The 21,689-nt window shown below is 39.3% G+C and overlaps 2 protein-coding genes across 3 annotated transcripts; both read right to left on the bottom strand.

Annotated features, from left to right (window-relative positions):
- Positions 1-1,148: 1,148 nt before the first annotated feature.
- LOC103722391 (scarecrow-like protein 18) lies at positions 1,149-4,468 on the bottom strand. Its single transcript, XM_008812933.3, has one exon. The coding sequence runs from the start codon at positions 2,818-2,820 to the stop codon at positions 1,588-1,590; it is 1,233 nt and encodes a 410-aa protein (XP_008811155.1). The 5' UTR covers positions 2,821-4,468; the 3' UTR covers positions 1,149-1,587.
- A 5,082-nt stretch (positions 4,469-9,550) lies between these two features.
- Positions 9,551-16,950, bottom strand: LOC103722375 (pre-mRNA-splicing factor CWC25 homolog). Of its 2 annotated transcripts, XM_039116861.1 has the most exons (5): positions 16,632-16,949; positions 16,514-16,521; positions 16,393-16,481; positions 12,579-12,737; positions 9,551-10,651 (listed from the first exon to the last, which is right to left on the bottom strand). In XM_039116861.1, exons 1-5 carry the CDS (start codon positions 16,817-16,819, stop codon positions 9,737-9,739), a joined length of 1,359 nt encoding a protein of 452 aa, XP_038972789.1. In that variant the 5' UTR covers positions 16,820-16,949; the 3' UTR covers positions 9,551-9,736. The 2 variants fall into 2 exon arrangements, with proteins under 2 accessions (XP_038972789.1, XP_038972788.1); XM_039116860.1 differs by having other exon boundaries at positions 9,551-9,636; positions 9,741-10,651; positions 16,393-16,950.
- Between the last annotated feature and the right edge of the window lie 4,739 nt (positions 16,951-21,689).

The following is a 21,689-nucleotide window of genomic DNA, read 5'->3' as shown; positions in this document are numbered from 1 at the left end:
CTACAATTAATTCCTACTTATAAACACAATATATTAATGTGGCTAACCTTTGAAGCTAGTAAGCTGCATCATTTCTTTATGCATACATGCATGCACATACATAAAAATAATACACCTTTTATATATAGTCAGTAGATTACCAATGTATGCAATAGTGAATTCTATACTAATAAATGCTTAACATAGATTTGTAAGTATGTAGTATAAACGCTTATTCCCCATAGCAAAATCTTCAATACAAACTTCTCTTTGAGGTGAAGCAAGAGCAGATCAGATAACCCAAACTTAAAAATCACAACTGCCATTTAAATACTAGAGTGGATTTGTGGTATGTTTAACAACAAAACTAAGAGCAGCTTGTAACATGCAGAACTCAGCTTGTTTAGACATGCTACAAGAAGCACTAAAATGCTTCATTCAATCACATCTTTGCAAAGGCATGTCAGAAGCTTATGGGAGACAATCGATGTTTGTGTGCGTTGAGTGCGTGCATGTGTGAGTGTGCTTAAGTGAGAGAGAGATCAGCAAGACCAAGGCAAAAAGGGCAGGAGCCAAGCAAAACATGCAAGATCCCAAGAAGTGAGGCTTCCTAGAGGGAATGATTTCTTGAGAGAGGGGGGGGGGGGGGGGGGGGGGGGGGGGGGGGCAAGGTGACCACCAAAAATTTAAGTTTAGAAGTCCAATAGTTTTGTTTGAGGGGACAAGAGGCAGAATTTAAGGTGGTGGGAATGGAATGATGCTGTACCATAGACTATACACAGGGAATGGGTGCAGAAATCAAGATAGCTTCCATCATGGAAGCACAAGACAAAAGAATATATTGGAAACACAGGTTAGCCATTTGCGGAGAAGAAAGGCATACCTGTTGATTGATCTCCTCAAACCCATTTGCATTATTATTTTATCATAGGACTTTTCAGTAGTGGGTAGAGATCAAGCATAATTAATAAAACATAAAAAATGGCACAAGTCACCAACGAGGAGGACAAAGATATAGCGAAAAACCATGCGAACATGAGGACCTATAAAGAAAAATAATGCAGCTCAGGCAACGCACTAGCACAAGCAACATCATAGAGCAAAAGCCAAAGCAAAGACCATCAACAAAACAACCATAATACTATGATTTCATCAATGGCATGTAACAATTTGAAATCTCAAATACTGCAATATATTTGCAGGATTACAAGGAAAATTATGTATATGAAAGAAGACAAAATTGTGGGAAGCAATAAAGAAAACTAGAAGACTGGCGAGACCTCATGAGTTTCTTCTGTCTTCACTGCTTCCAAAATTTTGCCATGCAATGTGCACCATCATGCTCATAAAGCATCAAGTAGAGTTGAAGACTCATGTTTAGGTTTGGAGTAAAGACATCCCATATATACTATATCAACCCATCTATGTATCTATACTTCGGGCCTTCATTTCCAGCTGGGGTTTTGTTTTCCATGTGGAAATCCCACTTGATTGAAAGAAGAAAAACGCACGCCAAAAATAAAAAGAGAATGAAAAACAGATAAGAGAGAAGTAAAGCTACCAAATGAAGCAGATCGGCTGGGTTTTCTTCCTGGAATTGCTGCATGATCAGTGCCAAGAAGAGACTGAGAAGAGGGGCTTATGCTGCCAACCCAGGAACAAGGAGTTCTTCGACATCGGAAGCTGGTAACCTTCCGAAGGGTAGTGCAGCCTGAGCAGCAGTTTTGCCTGCGACAGTGCAAATGGGCTCAGCGGGAGGCTCGAAAACCCCCTACCCCTCATCAGACCCTCCCACCATTCAAACCGCTCGTGCCGCTCCTTCCTCCCTTCCCCCTCCCTGCCAACTATGTCTTCGATCTCCCTCCCGAGCCACACTTGCTCCACCTCGAGGCGCTCCGGGCTCTTGGGTGGCAGCGTAGCCTCCAAGGACTCGAAAACCGCTGTGTAGTGATCCAAAGCCTCCATGAATCTTCGCAAGAATATTGGCGAGTTGTGGTTGGCCTCCCTCTCAGCAACTGTCACCACCACTGGGTTCATCGCCTTGACCGCATGGAGGAAAGCCACGAGCTTGCATGCAGGATCGTCACTGCTTCCGTCCTTCAGAAGCTTATGCAAGAACAGCATGCAATTCACGGCCAGGGTCTCGCCCGGGTGCAGTTGGAAAGAAGAATTCAGACTAGCACTAGCATCAGGATCGGCGGTAGGGAGGTAAAGGGGGTGGAATTGGAATCTGAGGCCTAAAGAGTTGGCGAAGGCTTGGAGGCGTTCACCAGTTCGGCGGAGGACGTCAAGGCCGGTACCGGTACCGGTGATGCGGATGGAGGGTAGACTGGAGGGGTCGGAACGCTCAGCAATGGCTTGCAAGAAAGGAGGCCATTGCACACCGTGCGAGGTATCGAAGTCCAGGATGTGGATGGATCGGTGGCCATCGATGGCCTCGAGAATGGCCTGGTTGGCAGTCAGGTGAGCAAAGCGGAGGAAGGGGGTGACCTTGTTGAGGGAGAGGTAGGAGGACTGGAGGGTGTCCTCATTGTCTGAGAACAATGAGGGGGAGATGAGATGGGTGAGGCGATCGATGCGGAGCGAGAGGGAGCGAGCGAATTGGTGGACAAGGCGGTCGGTGGAGTCGCCATGGGGAGAGGAGATGTTGGAGAGCAGGGAGAGAATGCGGCGGGCGGCGGAGTAGTCGGCACGGTGGATGAGCTCGGCGCAGCTGATAAGCAATCGGCAGGAATGGGTTGAAGGGGCGGTCAGTCCATGTGGTAAGATCTGAAGGTTGGGGTGGCGGTGGTGTGCGCCTTCTTCTTCTTCATCCGTATGCGAATGCAAGGAGGTGAGCATTTCAAGCAGCAGGGAAAGGTTGTGAAGCTGAGGAGTGGAGTGGAGTTACGAGCCCAGTGAGAAGGCAAATATAACATGGGAAGGAGATGGAAGCGAGATTGGGGTGTTTGCAGTCCCTTGCATTAATCGAACATCTAAGAATGCAGCTGCTTTGACAGGGCATGATCTGCCTGAGGCAGAGAGATTAAATGTATATAGTATTGTTAGTATGGGAGTGGCAACTTGACTATGTAGGGACATTATTCACAAAGCTCCCTTTCTCTGTGCCCCATCCCTCAATAGTATCTTAGGGAGGGAGGGAGGGAGAGAGAGAGAGAGAGAGAGAGAGAGAGAGAGAAGAGGGCTTTATACCTTCTTTTGTCCTTTTGTAGATGTTTTGCTTTTGGATTTTGGTGCCTGATATGCAAACTGATTTGATATCAGCTTAGGAGCAGGTACGTAAATGAAAGGAAGGAATCTAAAATATCCTATAAAATCGAGTGGTGATATGGGAGAAGCAGTAAAGGCTAGAATGCCAGGTTAGCAGAAGAGAGAAACAGGACAAGGGAGCGATGGGATGGTGAGCAGGGGTCCATGTGCATGTGTGAAAAATAGATCGCCATGCAAGGCAGAGAGAAATGAAGAGATAAGTGCAAGAATAGTGATGACAGTGACTCTAGGAGAAGACACAGAAGCAAAAGATGCTCCTAATCTACTGCTAGAAGGAGGACATCAGGAGATACAGATCTACTGCAGCGGTCTGGGGAATTTCTTTTCCAGCTCCTCCTTTTCTTCCACTTTTCATATTCCAACCCTTTTCATGCATCCAGCATCCAACTATCCAAGCCTTTTAGTAGGTCAAGAGAGGAGGGTATCCTGTATATCACCAAACAAGAGAGAGGGTTCATACCTCTCAAATCCAACCATCTTTTGTTTTGTCACAATGTAGGAACCTGACTGATGGATTCCAGATGACATCCTTCCAGCCTCTTCTCTTGTCATCGGTACAAGATAAACTGTTACAGCAGGCAAGCCATCCTCCTCTCCTCCCTCTGTAAAAAAGCCTAAAAGTCCAAAGGAACGGGAACAGTAACCGGTCAAGTCTTGTTCGCTGCTCGCTCCATTGTTCACTCACATCAATGTGAAATCAAGGCATATTTTGTACATCCTATTAGCCAGCAGATGGAATATTGCAGGCCGAAGAGGGATCTCTTTCACCAAAGAGATGGTTTTTTCTCAGACCCACCTCCCCCGTGAGAAGAAATATCATCAACAGGAACAGATCACCAACACCACCACCTCAGATCCCCCTGCTAACATTCATTAAGATCCCTTGCTTGCTGTTCTGAATTATCTTTGTCCTCTCCAGTGAACAGATGAAGGAACAGAAGCGATCGAGATGCAACTGTGCTGCCTCTAGGAGGGGAAGGCACTCCCAATTAGCTTAAAGAAGTGGAAAAAGATCTTACTCTCACTTGAGGAGATAAAGAAAACTTCGGAATCCCAAAACAGAGAATCTCCCCTTCTTTCCGTCTGCACAGCATCATTGAAGGAAGAAATGGGTACAAACGTGGATAAGAACATGCTGAGAGAAAATAACTAATAAAGAGTTGGCATAAGAAAAAGAGATGATATTTTTTTCTTTTTTGGTTAGTTTACCTCTGCCAAACTGGATTTACTAACTTGACATGCCCATAACTCCAACTTATAGAGAATCTTCTGCCATTTTACTGTGTCACCCAGTACCTCTTTCTACTCTTGCATCACCAATACATATTTTTCCCACCTTACTTCTCCCACCAACCAATCTCTTTCTCTGCCTCTCTCTTCATCTCCTGCCTAAGGAAAATCTTATATCAGAAAGTATTCTAAAAAGAATAACCGCATGGGGGAGAGTTTTTGAGGAAAGAGTATTGAGTGGAGTTGAAGGCAGGAAAAGGGAAAAGTCATGAACATGGTGGGGTCAAGAAGTTATATTATTATTCGAAGCAGAGGGAATTTAGCCATAGAGGAAGACATAGAGACATGTACACTAAGAGAGCCCACTCATTGTTGTCCTTTTTTCTCACCTTTATTTGTAGCACTCCAAGGAATGAACCTCTTCCTGGTTCCAAACCACTCATGTGAAGAACAAGGCTGTTTAGCATGCTAGACCAGTACTTCATGTCAGGCTGGATATTTCAAAAAGCAATTACGAAAAATTTAACAAAAAAAATATTACAAGAGAAGAAGCCCAGATGGATCTCCTGAAGGATTTGGAAAGAAGCTTTTCAGAACTTTAAAACCTTCTTGTAGCCTTCTAATGTTTCTTTCCATGAAAGGTCTCCATTGGAACTTTTCCTCCCCATTGCTATCATTCTTAGTTTTTCCTCTCATCATTACACACAACCACCCAACACCTACCACTCAATATAAAAAGAGAGAGATTTTGTTTTATGCGAATTTCCAGCAGTTTCCTAAGAAAACTTAGTACCAAGATCCAACAGTGATAAATGAGAAAACTAAAGTAAATACGTATCTCATAGAAGGGGTGAAATATCTTTGGTAATGATTTCTTTATTAAACGACCTTTTTTTACTTTTAAACGTTAGGTGGGTATATACCATTCAAGCTAACAGAGGTATACCAAGCGAATGCATGGTCATGAATCATGTACAAATATTCAGCATATAAAATTGGTTGTCAAGATATGCCATCTGATAATATAAAAAGATGTCTTCGATGCTCTGAAGATATGAAAAGAAAAATGTGGATCGCAATCTTCTCAGATTCAATATGCTTTAGGAATTTCACTTCAATATAAATCGTGGAATCTTAACTAGATAATATGATTGCCTTTTTATAAAAAAATGCATATATAATATGATCATATTCCCTAGAGGGAGCTTGTTGCTTTCACTTCTAGTGGGGGGGCAATCTTATGAAGTTCAGTAACTTCAAACTTACGTGCTATTTTGACAGAGATGCTCCCTTAGGTCTTAGAAGGAATTACTGGGTACAAACTTGTCAAGTTGATAAAGTCATTGCAAGGTGTTAATGGCCAGGGTTTGAATTCCACTTGCACCAGAGGTGGCTAGGTAGGGGGTAACTACCTCCCTTCCTCTTCTTCTTCAAAAAAAAGAGGAAACAAAAAGAAAAACAAAGGTGATTTAAGAAATTAACAACATCTCTATTTTCATTTTTGAGCTAATTGAGATCTAACAATTTTGAATGTTCTTGAACAACATTACCAATTAGTCATTAACAAAATGCATGATATGATCCACCAAAGAAAATGCATGTTTGTTTAATTTACTAGGGAGAGGTTGGAGGGGGTTGGTAAAAAATGCAACGAAAATATGATCAATAAGACTGTACTTTTATTATTTATTCTTTCAGGACAAGCCCTTGAGAGAGAGGTGCCACCCAACTGAGCTAGAAGTTTTTGACTTTCTCGTATCTTTAATTGTTCCCTGCAGCTCCACACGTCCTCTGTCTTACAATTTTGTCGGACATACTCTGCATAATAAATTTATTGGTCACCACGTAGATAAGAATATACCGGCTAAAAGGTGCACCAATGTTTTTATTGGCTGCGTTAGATTAATTAGAACATACTCCATGAATAAATTTATTGTTCATAGTTCTTCTAATTTTTCATAAACACATCGTATGTCTAATCTGCCAAGGTGGTCCGGATGGCAGTATTTTGGTTTAACATTATGCTGCACAAGGACAACAAGCCAGGGGCAAAAGATTCTAAGAGAAACTGAAGCTATGTGAAAGGGTGGGGAAAGATGGAATACCATGAAGGCTTTTTAAAACTGGTCTTAGAATTCTATTTATGAACAATGTTTGAGAGTTCACACCAACTAAACTAGTACATTATGATGTATGGCTGAATATATATTATGATATGTTTTTGTCATCTCTTTTCATTGTTAACTTTGTCTGGTTATTCTTGTAGGCAGTTGATTTATGCTGTGGGGGCTGTTCTGATTTCACTACCATTCAAAATTTTTTTGAGTGAAGAACTACCATTCATTCAAACTTGGTGCTTCGACTTTATTCCCTTTGGATATGGGCATAGGGAGGAAATGGAGGATATAGGTCAAACATATAGTGCAATCATGGATGATTCCCACAAAAATCAGAACTGACTGAGAAGGGGAAGGGGAAGTGGAAGAGGAAGAACTAGGATCACACTTTCAAAAACAAAAGATTTGAAGTACCAGAAAGATGGTTTAGTTTAAGCTATGACAGAATTTTCTTTTTCTTATGAATCAGAAGATGGAGCTATGCGAACGGAAAATTCCTTCCAAAAAGCCTAGAGTGATGCCCACATAAGATCCTAACTAAATGATAAGATTGTATCGCTTTTTGATGAGATGAGGATACCAAGCTGTTTCTTCAGCAGGATTTTTCTTTTGCATGTTGCTTAATTTTGTTCCTTTCCCACTGCCGCATTACTTTAATCACCGCGTATCCCACTTATCAGAAAAAGTGGGCCTCGATCGTGATTCGGCGCAATTTTTTTTTTTTAATAATGAACTTAATAAGTGTGAGATGTGCGGTGCAGGCGTATGTTTAGTCCTACTTCGATTATTCGTTGCGTAAATTTTAGGTACTTATACAAGATTAAGCAACCTAAATAATATTATCCGGCTAGCTTTTTTTGGATAAGATACTAAGTTGTTACAAATAATATCAGAACAGACCAGCCCATAATTTATGTGGACTAGAAGACACTGTAGCACATATCTATTGAAGCTGACCACGGGCCGATTGTGGTACCTGTGATTAGATTTGAATAAATTTGAACCCTTAGCTTAATGAGGATGCCAGGATTCGTGCGGGCGTGGGATTAGTACTACATCGGTTATTTACTAGGTAGATTTTGAATACTTATATAAGATTAAGCAACCTAAATAATATTATCCGGCTAGCTTTTTTTGGATAAGATACTAAGTTGTTACAAATAATATCAGAACAGACCAGCCCATAATTTATGTGGACTAGAAGACACTGTAGCACATATCTATTGAAGCTGACCACGGGCCGATTGTGGTACCTGTGATTAGATTTGAATAAATTTGAACCCTTAGCTTAATGAGGATGCCAGGATTCGTGCGGGCGTGGGATTAGTACTACATCGGTTATTTACTAGGTAGATTTTGAATACTTATATAAGATTAAGAAATCTAAATAATATTTTTCAGCGAGCCATTTTAGATGAGAACCTGAATTGTTATAATAAGTTTCTCATAATTAAAAAAAAAAAAAAAGCAGCTTTCTCCGGCCTAATCGCAGCCTATTGGGCATGCACACAGCTGCCACATTTGCATTTGTCGCCCGCCACCTCGCAGTCCGTAATTTTAAATTAAAGGTAGCTGGTGTTTGACCGATATTTTTGGTAGCAACAAGCATAGATCAAGGATGAAAGACTAAGGCTGAAGATGCTTTAGTTCGAGTTGACTGGGACACCAGCATTGTGGATTTAATGGGGAGAGAGAGAGAGAGGAGGAAACAGCAGCATTACAGCACCGATGCGGCAGGAATAATCAATTTCTTTGGATTACATTACTAGGCACCGTCCTGGTCTCACCAATTTCCATCCTTCCGATGATGAGGCATATGAGGAATAAATTTTTACGTCAACAAACATACCTTTTATTTATTATTATTTTTGGATAAAACTCTTAATACTTTTTCATTCTTTTGTATCAAAGAATAGTTTTTTATAAAAATGTCATACAAATACTTCTTTTTATTCCTCTTATACTAAACAGAGAAGAAAACCATTTTCATCCACCCTTTCACATTTCACCAAACAGAGGATGGATGGGTCAAAACTCTATCCATCTTTCCTCCAATCCATCCTTCATACCAAACATAGGGTTAGTCTTCTATTCTTCCTTTCTTTCTTATCCATCTTTCCCCAATCTGTCCTTCATACCAGAGGGTTAGTGATAAAAAAAGATATCACAAAGAATGCAAATCGCAGAATTCCTGTCAAAGAGAGAACAAGGAATGATGGGGAATTACCTTACAATCCTCCCAAGCAAATATATTAGTGGACTCCAATTGGTTACGATTCCTCGTTCCGCATATGCGAGCGCCAAGATATATTGCAACTATGGAGAATATTTATCTTATCACTAGATCTGAGAATCTAAACTATTGAAATGCTCAGAGCTAGATTAATCAAAAGAGGAAGTCATGAACAAGATCAATCCAACGGATAAGTTAGGTTTCTAAAGCATTTGCATGTAAAGTATAAACCAAGTACAGAATTCTGATCAAGTACAGGGGCAAGGTTGAGCATGCAGTACGAGAGCAGCCAGCTGACTGTTCTCGAACCATTCAACACCTTGTGCTCTTCAGCTATATAAATTCGTGAGTTTTTTGGGAAGTACCAATAAAAGCATAACATGAAGGATAATGAACAGGGTTGATAATGGTAGGAAACTTTAAACTGGTAAAGCTTCTCTTTTGATGAAAGAAATCCCAAGTATCAGGTTGGAGCTTCTCAGCGACACCGGATACCCACACCTACAGAATTGTTGAACTCTGCACCTTTTACTTTGTCCACTGAGCTGTTTTTCAATCCAAAAGTACTCCAAATATATTAAATGGTATGAAGAGGCAGTTCCCTGAGATACGTCACGCTTCTAGATTCTGAATACCTGATAATCTTCCAACTTCCAGGGAATTCTAATGCTATATTTTAACTTGTACAAAACTTGGTATATTTCACTAGGAAGCTCGAGTATCAGATGAATTAATTTGTATTATTGCTCGAGGTAAAGAGAACACCTGACTGACGGTTTGGTTCCATGCTGAGATGCTCTTAAGGCGTTGCCAGAATAAAACAATACTCGTAAGGAAATTTTTTAAAGGCAGTAAATATATTATACAGTTACCAGATTTATCCAATGAAATACAACATGCAACGCACTCACCGCCGGAAAGCATTGCTTTCATGGACTGCAGAACCCCCTTGTGAATAATAAGCACGGCGACGGACACTCTCTTCAATTGTAGAGCTTCCCCCTTTTTCGGTTCCATAAATGCTCTTTTGGGCAGCATCTAAGAAATTCTTGCCTCGGGAAGTACTTGCCCGCAATGCCTCCTGGGCATCAGCCTCAGCTGCTCTCTTCAATCGTTTTCCCCTTTGCTCCTCATGAAGCTCTGCATTGAGTTGCATTTCTCGCAGCCGAGCTGCTCTCTCTTCCTCGGACATCATTAGGACACCCTGATGTCGCTTATAACCGGGCTCCTGTTGCAGATTCTGGGTATTGATTTCCTTCTGCTTGCTTCCTATTCCAAGGTCCAAACTATGATGAAGATCCTCAGATTTCGAGACATTGCTCTTTTTGCTCTCTTTCTCACTTTGGTATTTTGAATCTGAACGACCTCTGGATGAATGCTTCTCATGCTTCGAGTAACTGTGCTGATGATGCTCTGACGTTGAACGATGTCTATTTCTTTTCTCTACACCATCACTCGTGTTCTTTAAATCTGAATGAACTTTTTCCGTATGCTTATCATGCTTTGAGTTGCCATGTCGGTGATCCTCAGAAGTTGATTGGTCCCTCTTACTTCTTCTCTCTACCTCACCCTTGCTACTGTCTACAGAATCTGAACAAATTCTAGATGAACGCATTTCATGGTTTGACTTGCTGTGCTCTTGCCTCCCAGATGTTGCACGATCCCTCTTTCTTCTCTCTTCCTCTACTTCACTTGTGTCTTCTGAATCTGAATGAACTTTGGACGAATGCTTCTCATTCTTTGACTTGCTATAGTGGTGCCTGTGTTTTTCATTTTCTTGTTTCTCCTCCTTTTCGTGCTTCTGCTTTTTCTCAGCTTCTACCTGCATAACCATAGGTCTGTTTCAGATAGTGAATTTAGCGGCGTACATGGCACATCTTTGCCAAAACATCAGGTTATTGGCCTATAAGGTAATCAGTTTTAGAACCAATAAGGGTAACATACAATTCATACAGCCACTCCTAATTCAGAGGTTGAGAGTGTTTGTTGTGCTCAGTGGATTCGCTACCTCATGAAACATGCAATAATATATTCCAATTGGCAGTTGAATATAAAAGTTTAAATGCAACAAAAGAATAATAAATCATGAAAGTATAGAGGAAGAATGATAGATCTTTATCTTCAACATCTCATTTTGCAAGTCTGCCAAAAGAAATATCAGCAGAACAATGGAGAGGGGCAAATCAGGGAAGATGCAATGTCTCACAAAAAGAGTGGCACAAGCATTGGAGTAACATTTGTGCACAAGTTATCTAGACCAGATTGCTGACACTAAAGATACAGCGACCATTTAATACTTTGAAAGAAACAGTCCTGCTCTGTACAAAAATCCTAGGGTTGATTCATTGCTGAGAAAGATGGTTTTTGTACAGAGATTTGTCAACTTGCAGGGGCAAGGTGGGGTTATTAGGAAAGCTACAGACAAAGCCTGCACATCACATGCAGAGCACTGCAGACACAGCTCATGGACATGACAGTGGATTTACATGATGCCTTAGCTCTCCACATCACATCAGCAATTGTACAGATGGGCTGTTTGGATTTGGTCAGAATCCTTGAGTGCTTCAGTGAGGCACATATGGAAGTGAGAGTCCAAACACAAACAATTTCCTGATTCCAGGACTTGAGTACTGAAACAAGTGTTTAAGGCAGAAAACTGATAGTCTAGCCAAATCAGCAAGGCAGAAAGGCAATGTAGCATACCAGTATACACCTGATGGTAGAAGAATAAATGAACTAGCTGGGTATTCTAAAATACCATATAGTTGAACAAACTGGGGTAGAGCCCCTTTACCACGAAAAAGACACAGGGCTGCATGAATGCTACTTAGAGAAACAATTACTCAAAAAGGATGAGTGTTTGGAAAATTATATTTGGCTGTTGTTTTTATTCTTTTTGAATATATAATCTAATTTTGTTAGCATATACAGGTTTTAATGTCTATCAAGGTCCATGTTGTATTTGTTTACCAGGATGCCTGCGTCTATCTAGAACAATTCATGGTGGTAAGTATTCATCGATTTGGATAGGTATCAGCTTGTCAGATACATCTGATTCTTCAATCCTCATCAAATTCTTTGACTGCACTTTGAATAAATCAAGGGGGAACTGGCTTTTCCAACAATCAGTTGGACCTGCCACAAAGACTTTTGCAGTAGGCATTTATAGCTTTTAGAGCTTGATTGAGGAAGTAACTATTAAAATAACTTTGTGAAATTGTCATGTTCCTTGCATCCTTGAGCTAATTTTAAGTTCGGATGAGAAACATATACACTGAAATTCCTTAATAAGTAATATGTTTAAATATTTTCTATAAAAAAAATTTGTTGGAGATAAATTTTTATATTTTTGATATTCTAAAAAATAAACATACATGTATTCACGCATAATGCATACATATATTAGTTAAACTAATTTTCACAATGTATCCCCATATCTCTTACTTTTGCCTATTACCACAGCAGACATTAGATATGTGCCTGTGTAAATGCAAGTATGCAACATTGAATTGGATGAATGAAGAAGGGGGTAGGCAGATATGATGGCCACACACACCTCTTTTTAGCCGAATAAAGATGGATCTACTACATGGCTAGGATCAGAAAAAGATTGAGAAAGCAACATCAAACCTACTCTACCGTCGATTCAAAAGGCATTGTATATGTAATGGTAGTAAAGTAATGATTTAAGAGTTATTGAAAATGGTTGTTGAAAGTCCCACACTATATTTCATAGACGCATGACTTACAGATTTCTTGATCATGGCCATCTTGATAGGATTATTCTTTATCCTGGCAAGTACCTGCTCACGTTGTCGGATAAGAAGCAAGGGATCAGAGTGGAGTTTTCTCCAAGCATCATTTGCAGACTGAGGCTTATCCTCAAATAAAGCACCAGGAACAGCTGCCTGAGATATCAGGAATAAAACAATTAGCATAGTTCATATGAACAATAAAGGAACACACCTCTACTTTTTTTTATTAGAAAAATTCAAAAAAAATCCCAAAAAAGGGAAAAATGCATAAGCTCTTGATAATATTAAAATATCAAGCAGTTCAAACTACATAGGGTAAGCTGCAAAATCCGTAAATCAAGGAGTACCAAAATATAGACAGAATAAAAAGAATAGTGCATACAAAATAAACGAACAAAACACCAATAAATTAATAATCTGGTGTGCAACTCCTGATATTCTAACCTGTATTTCTTAGACTCTTGAGCCCAGCTCAAGAAATCCATGTCAAACAGATATGTTAAATGCAGCCACTTATAATACTGTTTGGATGCAGCTTTTGCAGATTGGAGGAAAGTTGAAGTCTAAATGTGTTTGACCTACCATAATGATGCTAGAAGTGTGCTTCTGTCATGTTTATTTGTTAAAGCTTACTAAAGGCAGTAGGCATCAAAATAATTTTGCAAAGCATCATCTTTCTCATAATGCAGAGCTAATTTTGTAGTTTGGAAGAGGAACATGTATTTAGAAACACCTTTGTAAACATATTTAGTGCCTTTATATACAAAATAAAAATTTAGTTTATATAATGTAGCTAAAATTATTTTTTCCTACTTGTCGCCCTATATTTGTTTTCCTCATGCTGAGCGAGATAGTAGGATGTGCATCTGTATCTCATTCTTGCTTGAGTCCATGCAACACCGACCTTAACAGGAAAATGATAAAGTACTCAGGTACAAAGAATAAAATCTTAAGTGAATGTAGTTAATTAGTTGTTTAATCATTAATGGAGCTTCTCTTATTCCTTCTAGTTACTAATAAAACATGCAACAAGACTTTATCTAATTAAACAGTCACCCTAAGTGGCGAAAGAGTTCAATGACAAATGTTACCTAGTAAATCCTCCTGATGCTTAGGACCTAGAAAGGTTGAACTTAAATTATTCAAAGAATGTACCTTTTAATTTCCTGAAACAATCAATAAGAGTTCTGACTTGTATCCCTAGGTTAAGAGCATAAGCCTAAGAATACCATATTTTTTTATGATTTGGAAGTGGCAAAACTTCAACAAATAATTCAGCCATCATTTTGGATATCTTTTTGAGAAAATTATTCCTTCCCAAGTTTTACTTATATACTGATATTCAGAAACATGCATTTTGCAGGAGAGTAATAATGAATTCAATTTAAATTTTTTGTTTTCTTAATAGGGAAGGAATAGTGGGATCATACTAGATCTGATAGAAGTAAAAAAAATAAAAAATAAAAAACTCAGATAAGCAAAAAGCAGGGGAAAGGACCAGGTAGGATTTTGTCAAGAGAGAGAATAGGGATTGAATTAGAAATCTGAATCTTACTGATAAAAATGCATTAGGGAGCTTGTTATTCCAAATTCAATTGTGAAAAAAATTCAAAAAATAATGAAGGTTTGGCAAGCTATCTAATCAATATCCTGTCATGGCAAAAGACAAACCCAATAGATCAAGCTCTTAAAATGCTATAGATATAAACCTAATTATTAACCCCATGAAATGATTACTTTATTAAGCTAAAAATGGTTAGTTAAAGTTAAAAGACAAGGCAGCAACTAGCAAGGGGTTCAAAAGAAGAGAACAAAGTAAACAACAAGCAATTCAAAGGGAAACATCTCCATAGTGCTAGAAAGCCAAACCCAAAGAAGAATGCCACAATATTGGGGTTTCAAATTTTAGAAGCATGTCCAACTGGTGTTACAATCTTAGTCATAGTGTATCACACCCATTCTAGGATCTTATCCAACTTGCTTCTAGATGTCTCACCTCCTTTAATCAAGCATCTTTTGTTATTACTACTTGTTAAAGTCAACCTTAGTCATGCCATTAATTAGTTAGTGCAATACCAAATTTGTCATTCTTGTATCATATATTATGGGAAATGTGACCATGAAATGACTAGAATTATACAGATTTTTCAAAAAAGCTACTTCCCTGCTCCCTCTCTACAATACACTTCTACAACCATTCTCAAGTATGAGCTTAAGTAGCAACACGCATGTCAATTTTCATATCTAAACAGAGTCATGTAAAAATTTTGATACTACAAAATGGTTTGAAATCCTATAGTAGTAGAATTCTCCTCTGAACTATGCATTTGCTGCACACAGTATAATTAGAAATAAATGGATGTCTGATAGGTTTTTAGTGTTTTCTTACATATTTTCAAGATATTACTGACAGCATTTTGTACTATTTCTTGGCATGGATGCCAAGTGTCTAAGTATCCTCAAGTGTCGGACACTGCAACTTCTACAAAATCTAGATACGAGGACATAGCATACATATGTGCATATACATATATGCATATACATCCATACATACATATATATATATATTAGTGTGTGTGTGTGTGTATATATATATTAGTATGTGTATGTTTGTGTGTGTATGGATATATGTATTTATGTATGTAATGGTATGTGCCTTCTGATGTCTATTCAGCAAAGAGAGATTATAGATGCCCTTTAACAAATAAATTAATGGAAGAGATACGAGTTTGCAAGTTGTTTAATTTATTTTCTAGATTTATTTAAGATGTGTCAACATACTTAAAATGATACCTAAGTGTGATATATTTATATCTAAAATATAATAATATTTTGCTTAAAGTGTTTTGATAATTATGCTAACTTTGTGCTAAAGTGTTAGACAATTCACAGAATACCTGAAAACTTGGAACCTGTCTCAATTATCCAAGAAACATTGAACATCGCTCATATTTTCAAAGTATAAATATATATAATACCAAAACATAGTCACCATAAAAGCAACAGGCTTGATTAGCAAGCAAGCCTAACATGTAGCTTGCCAACTTGAAAAGCATGATCAAAGTCTTCAAAGACGTGCTACAGCATACAGTCCATTATTGTCAGATCAGGCAGGCAACACACATCATATCCAAAAGGCTTGTAGGTCTTGCCACTAAGATACTAGCCGTACAAAGGATGGAAAGGGAACCAAAAGCAAATATCAGAAAAGTCCATCTTGCTTGCACAATATTATTAATGATGCTACCCGCAAGAGAAGAATATTTGTTGGTATGGAAGCCTCTTTCAAGCTTTTGACATATGCAGTGGATATTCTGACATTGTTAATGATGGTAAGAGCGTGTTAAACATTGGCTTGTAAAAAAGCATGACTCAGTAATAGTGCACAGAAAGAAGCCGTAGTGGTTGAATTACCGAACAGATTAGCCAGCTTCACAAGCTGTTCAGAAACCTCTTAGCATCACTAGTGCAATACGAATCACCCCCTAATCCTTAACAGAAGTTTTTCAAGAAATCAAGATACACATCTCACAAATCTCACCTCAGTTATAAAGTAAAATTCCCTGACCTTTCAAGTGATCCAATCTAAAACGTTTCCATATGCTGACACCCAGCAAAGAATTTCACTAAAGGCAGCACCTTTAGGTTTCATTTTTTAATTAAAAGATAATAATGGAACGAGAATCCGACTAGAACTCTTTAAACTAGAAGTAATTGAGGGTGCTGTAGACTTCCGAACCTAAATCAAATACTTGTGCAAGGGCAATAAAAAAAACAAACTCTGCTCTTAGGGGCATAAAATTCATACCTTGGAGGTACTAGCCTCTGCTGCTGGGGCGGCGGGCGGGGGCTGGGGCTGGGGCTGGAGCGCCTTGAACCCCTCGGAGCTCCCCTTCCCAACCGCCAAACCCGATTCGTAGAGAAAATCCAACCGCTCCTGCCTCCCGAACGGATTAAAAAAAAAGCAAATAAAATCCACGAAATGTCCGAAGATCAAAAACCCCAAAAACCTAACCCTAAATCTAGTCCAGAGAGATAATTTCATACGGGATGAGGCCGGCTTGTTCTTGGAGTTGGCGGAACTCGGAGCGTTCGCGCTCCTCCTGGATCTGCTTGCGGAGCTCCTCGAGCTTGCGCTGCTCGGCCTCGTGCTTCTGCTCAGCTTTCCACACGTTCTCGACGTTGCCGAGGCTCCCCGTATGCCATCCTTTCTTGTTCAAAAACTTCAACGCCATCACCGACGACCTCTAATTCCACTCCGATTCCCCGTTCCCTGATTGATGACCTCTCTCTCTCTCTGCTATTCTCTTTAGCTTCTTCTGTTTTCTTTATCTTAGGGGTTGGAGAAGAAATGGGGAACGGGAGAGGGGGGAGGGGGAGGGGGGTCCAATGTAAAATTAAGTTACCGCCAAGGCCACATGTTTACAATTTACCCCCATCAAATTATTATATTGACAATTATCATGTTTCATTGGTCTACACTTCACAGGCACCCGAACCGAGATCTACTGAGATATGGAAGGAAGCGAAACCTGGCTCGACCGACTGAAAAAGACTTAAGTTAGACATCATATTAGCCAAACCTGATCAAAACATATAGCGGGACTTATGAGTAAATTGTTATTTCCTGAAGGTCTCTTGTACGGATCCCAAAATTGTTTTCTGAGTATGAAATTAGAATCTCTGTGAACTATTTAAAATATATGGGATCTTGAGTTGTGACTTTGGGATGGTTCCTAGGTAACTATATATATATATATATATATATATATATATATATATATATATATATATATATATATATATGATATTTGAGCCTTGCTGTAATTTTTTTATATATTACATATAATGATCCTGGCATGGTTCTTGAGTTATTATATTGAAATACTAAATTTGAGAATTTGTATGATATTCAAAATATAGTGGGACCATGAGTAAATTTGTTTTTCCTAGGTCTCATGTAGTGATCCTACAATGTTTTTCCAAGATCTTCACCTCTCACGACTTTCTCCGCCACCAAGGCCCCTCCAACGATGAGATCTTCTCTCTCTCTCTCATCCCCATCAACACGGATGGAAAGAAAACAATTATCTCTTCCTCGTTTTTCTCCCTCTCACCATCAGCACTCATCGTCGGAAGTCGCCGTCCTCCCTCTTCCCCTAATTGCAGCCGGCGTGCGATAGACCCTTGCCCTAAAATAGGTCGAGCTGACTCAAGCACAAGTTGGTTGGTTTTATGAGATCGCTATTGCAAGGTCTTCGATTGGGACATGGTATATACCTTGCTTGCTAATGTAAGCATGTTTGCCATATTGGGTTTTTTAGATTAATATTGGCTATGTTGTTGATGCACACCATGTGTTGGGGAGTTGATCCTATGGCTCCATGGCGTCTCAAAACCCTAGATGGATAGTCCTGCACACTATGCATGGGTTCATGACATACTTGTCTTGAATTTTGTGTAACATTTCATTCATCTTGTAATCATAGTAAGCTAGTAATGTACATATACAACGCTTTCAAGAGTCCAAAATATCCAAGTCAAAATGGGAGAGTTCCTGTTATAATAGCGAGATGAGCATTAGTAATACAGCATGATTAATGCATTGGTGTCAATTTATTCGTCGTCGGCATCAATAACAACAACAATAATGGCAACGACAGCAACAATAGTAAAATCTCAGTTATGAACTTACTAAAGAGCGGTGCATTATCGAATATCTAACTTGAAAGGATCCCACAACATTTCCATCCACTAAAAACCAATCACATTCTGATGAAAACGTAGGTATGATTTTAGTAGAGTCGATCATAGTCTGACGTCTAACTTGAAAGGGAACCATAACATTTCCTTCCACTAAAAACCAGTCATTCAAATGAATAAGCAAATAAGCCATTCGATCTGAAGGTGGAGGAAGTCGCACACACATCACATTCTTCATCTATATTTGTCCTCATAAAATTTTTTATTGATGCTGTATATATGAATAGTTGCACCATACCATCAATTCTGAGGACCATTTGTAGCTAATATAGTTTCTTTCATAGCTTGGAAGTGATAGACTAGTTCGATCTTGGAGGGTAAGTATCAGAGCTCATGAACTCTTAGGCCCATTTGAACAGGATGGGAAGCTTTTTATTTCATTGATTAAGCTCATTCCTGCAACTTCCTGAAGTACTTCAGTAGGATAAAAGGTTGGCTGCCATGTCCACCAGACCTATGGAATTACCACCAATGAACTTCTTGCCGATGAAACCCAGTACATTTAATAATAAATCACAACTGTCAAGCCTAAATCAGTGACTTCTAGATGGCAAACATGCACTGCTAAGACTTCTGAACATGCTTCCAGTAGCAGGACATTCATAACCAATAACCGATGTATTGTAACAAATCACAGACCCCGGTAGACCCAAAAGAGATGAAATCCAAAGGTCATTTAGCAATTTTCAAGCATCAAAGGATAATTGTAAACAAATAGGGAATCATCAAAACAAAACCTACAGGCACGACGAACTTCTTATTGCATGTAATTAGATTTCACCGGATCATCCATGGCATCATCAGTGGATGTCTTCAACACTGCTATCATCCTTGGAGCTGCAAATGAACTAGATATAGCCTCAAGATGAACGAAATTCGAAATATAATATATGATAAATGAAAAAAAAATCTAAAATAAACAAATACTTTTAAGTATGCAAAGTTACGTGGATAAACAGAATATATGAAAGAATGGAATGAGGATTGCCTTGCCGAAATTTCTAAATATCAGAGTTTCATTCACTACTTCTCACAAGAATATTGGGAGTAGCGTACTATTGCATAGTTCCATTGATGACAAGCCCCTGATATGCTCGAAAATAGATATGCAAAAGCACGCAGCCACAAACCAAGCCCCCGATAACACAATTCTTCTAATTCTTATAAATAACAAGTGAGCACCAGTAACCAGAACAAGCTTGTAGTGGCCAAAGATAGTCATGAATAGAGCAAGAAGATTCTATGCGAGACAGGTGCTGGATGCGGATCACGTCATTCTAAAGGGGATGTTGCCATGAGGATTGAGGAGATCCTGAGCTCTGGGCGGTCTGATAGGAGCATGCGGTTGATTCAGGATACTCGCTGCCTTCTAGACGATTGTATTGTATTTCGGGCTACTCATGTGTATGCGCAAAAAAAAAAAAAAAACAAAACTAGAGCAAAAGATGGAAATGACGAAATCTTACATGGAATAAATTATAAACAACGCAAACATGATCCCTCCAATCATGACATGCATTAGCACATAAAAAAGTGACGATATCTTCGCCGAATCAGCAATTACAGAGAAATAGTCTCCTATAATCTTGTAATGGTCAATCTGGTAATTGGATATATAGAGAACTTGTTATGAAAAATAAATTGATTCATCATTCAGATGGTGTGCCAGATTATATATAGTAGTTTGAATGGTCCAAATAGGAAGAATAAAGGCTAAAAAGCATTAGTATTCGGATATAAAGCAAATGAGTGGACGTCCTCCCTGAATCCTACAGGGGACTGTGATCACATCACAGAGGCAATATAGTGGTATAACATCTTTTCTGAAACACTTGCTCTTCAATGTGCTCAAATCTAGGCCCAGCATTTCAACAGCAGGCCGCCGGTCAAACACCCCTCCGCCAACAACACCACCTGCGCCCTTCTTCTCCTTCTCCTTTCTCTGCCTCTTCCTCTCCTTCCAGCTCTTGGAGTTGAACTGCGACCGGAACAAAGATATGGGGGCGGTGCGGTCAGTGGTCAGGATTCCGTCCGCCGGCGGCGACCTCGCCAGTGACCGCGACGAAAGGCACGAGCCCATTGAGAGGAATGCACGCGTCGGCCGGCAGTGGAGTTAGGGCTGCCTCATAAGGTTTATGAGTTGGAAAATGGTGGATTATATTAGTGTTCATCACCGCAATAATCTGGTTAGGGCGGTGCGGTTTATCGTTGTAAGCTCCTTCTTCGCCAACTTTTTGCTGAGATTTGTGAGAGTGATAAAAGTAGGTTTGTTGTTTCCTTTTCCGTTAGCATGAGTTTTTCCGCTGGACTTTTCTCCACCAGCTTTGGAAACAATATGGGCCAATATCCAGTGGATCAGAATTTTTTTTAACAACTGAATAACCGTGCTACGGAATGATGCTGGGTGGGTTGAGTTTGCATTGATTTTAGTCCTATAGAGAGAAAGTTAGATCTAGTTACACTTGAGTAGATCTACACTTAGATCTGGTCATATCTATATTAGATTATCAAAAAAAAAATTCTTACATTGTAGGAGTTAAGTCCATGGGGTAATTAATTCCCCACCCTCCAAGAGACCATGCTATAACAAAAAGTCCCTGTTGACCGGTCTTAAAATCTTCCGTCCATTATCTCTATATCCGAAATTCTTGGATGTATGTGTGAGGTTATCCACCATCAGGTGTGGTTTAGGTTTGTCCTACCATGAAAAGGCTACAGTGAATATGCAACAAAGTTAAAACACATCTTCCACCATTTGCCTTTTTCCATGCCAATCTATGCCCCTTACACAAAGAAGAATGGGTGACATGATGGGAAAAAAAATATACCCACCCATCTCCCGAGGCTAACTCCAACTAGAATCGAACCCTTCTCTTTGCCCAAATTACCATCCAAAGCAAGCATTTGGTGTTACATATGAAGTTAACTTGAAGAGCAACCATCAAGCTTGGACTTATGTACCTATGATAATTAATAAAAATTTTAATTTCAAGTAGAGTAATGTTTCAATTATAAGTTCATTAACTCTTCCACCTGTCTACTAAAATTCGAAGTTAATTCAAAACTAACACTAAAATGAAATCATCAAATTTGAATAACTTTTTGAAGGTCTCTTATACTATACTTTTTGTTTGAGTTGCGCCAAGCCAACATCCACCTCACATAGTGCGAAGGCAATTGCTTTTGCCAAACACTTGGTGTGCGGTCACCACGATGACTTTTCCACGCGTTAAGCACAAGAATGGTTGGCAATAGTGGGGTCCATTGTACCAATCCGAGTTGGACCACCACGAGATTTTCTCTTCTGAAGCACATTGATGGGACTCATTGTACGTACGAAGA

The sequence above is a fragment of the Phoenix dactylifera genome, unplaced genomic scaffold, assembly GCF_009389715.1.
Source record: "Phoenix dactylifera cultivar Barhee BC4 unplaced genomic scaffold, palm_55x_up_171113_PBpolish2nd_filt_p 000143F, whole genome shotgun sequence".
Classification (NCBI taxonomy): domain Eukaryota; kingdom Viridiplantae; phylum Streptophyta; class Magnoliopsida; order Arecales; family Arecaceae; genus Phoenix; species Phoenix dactylifera.
The sequence above is the reverse complement of the archived record's forward strand: the minus strand, read 5'-3'. Positions and strand labels throughout refer to the sequence as shown.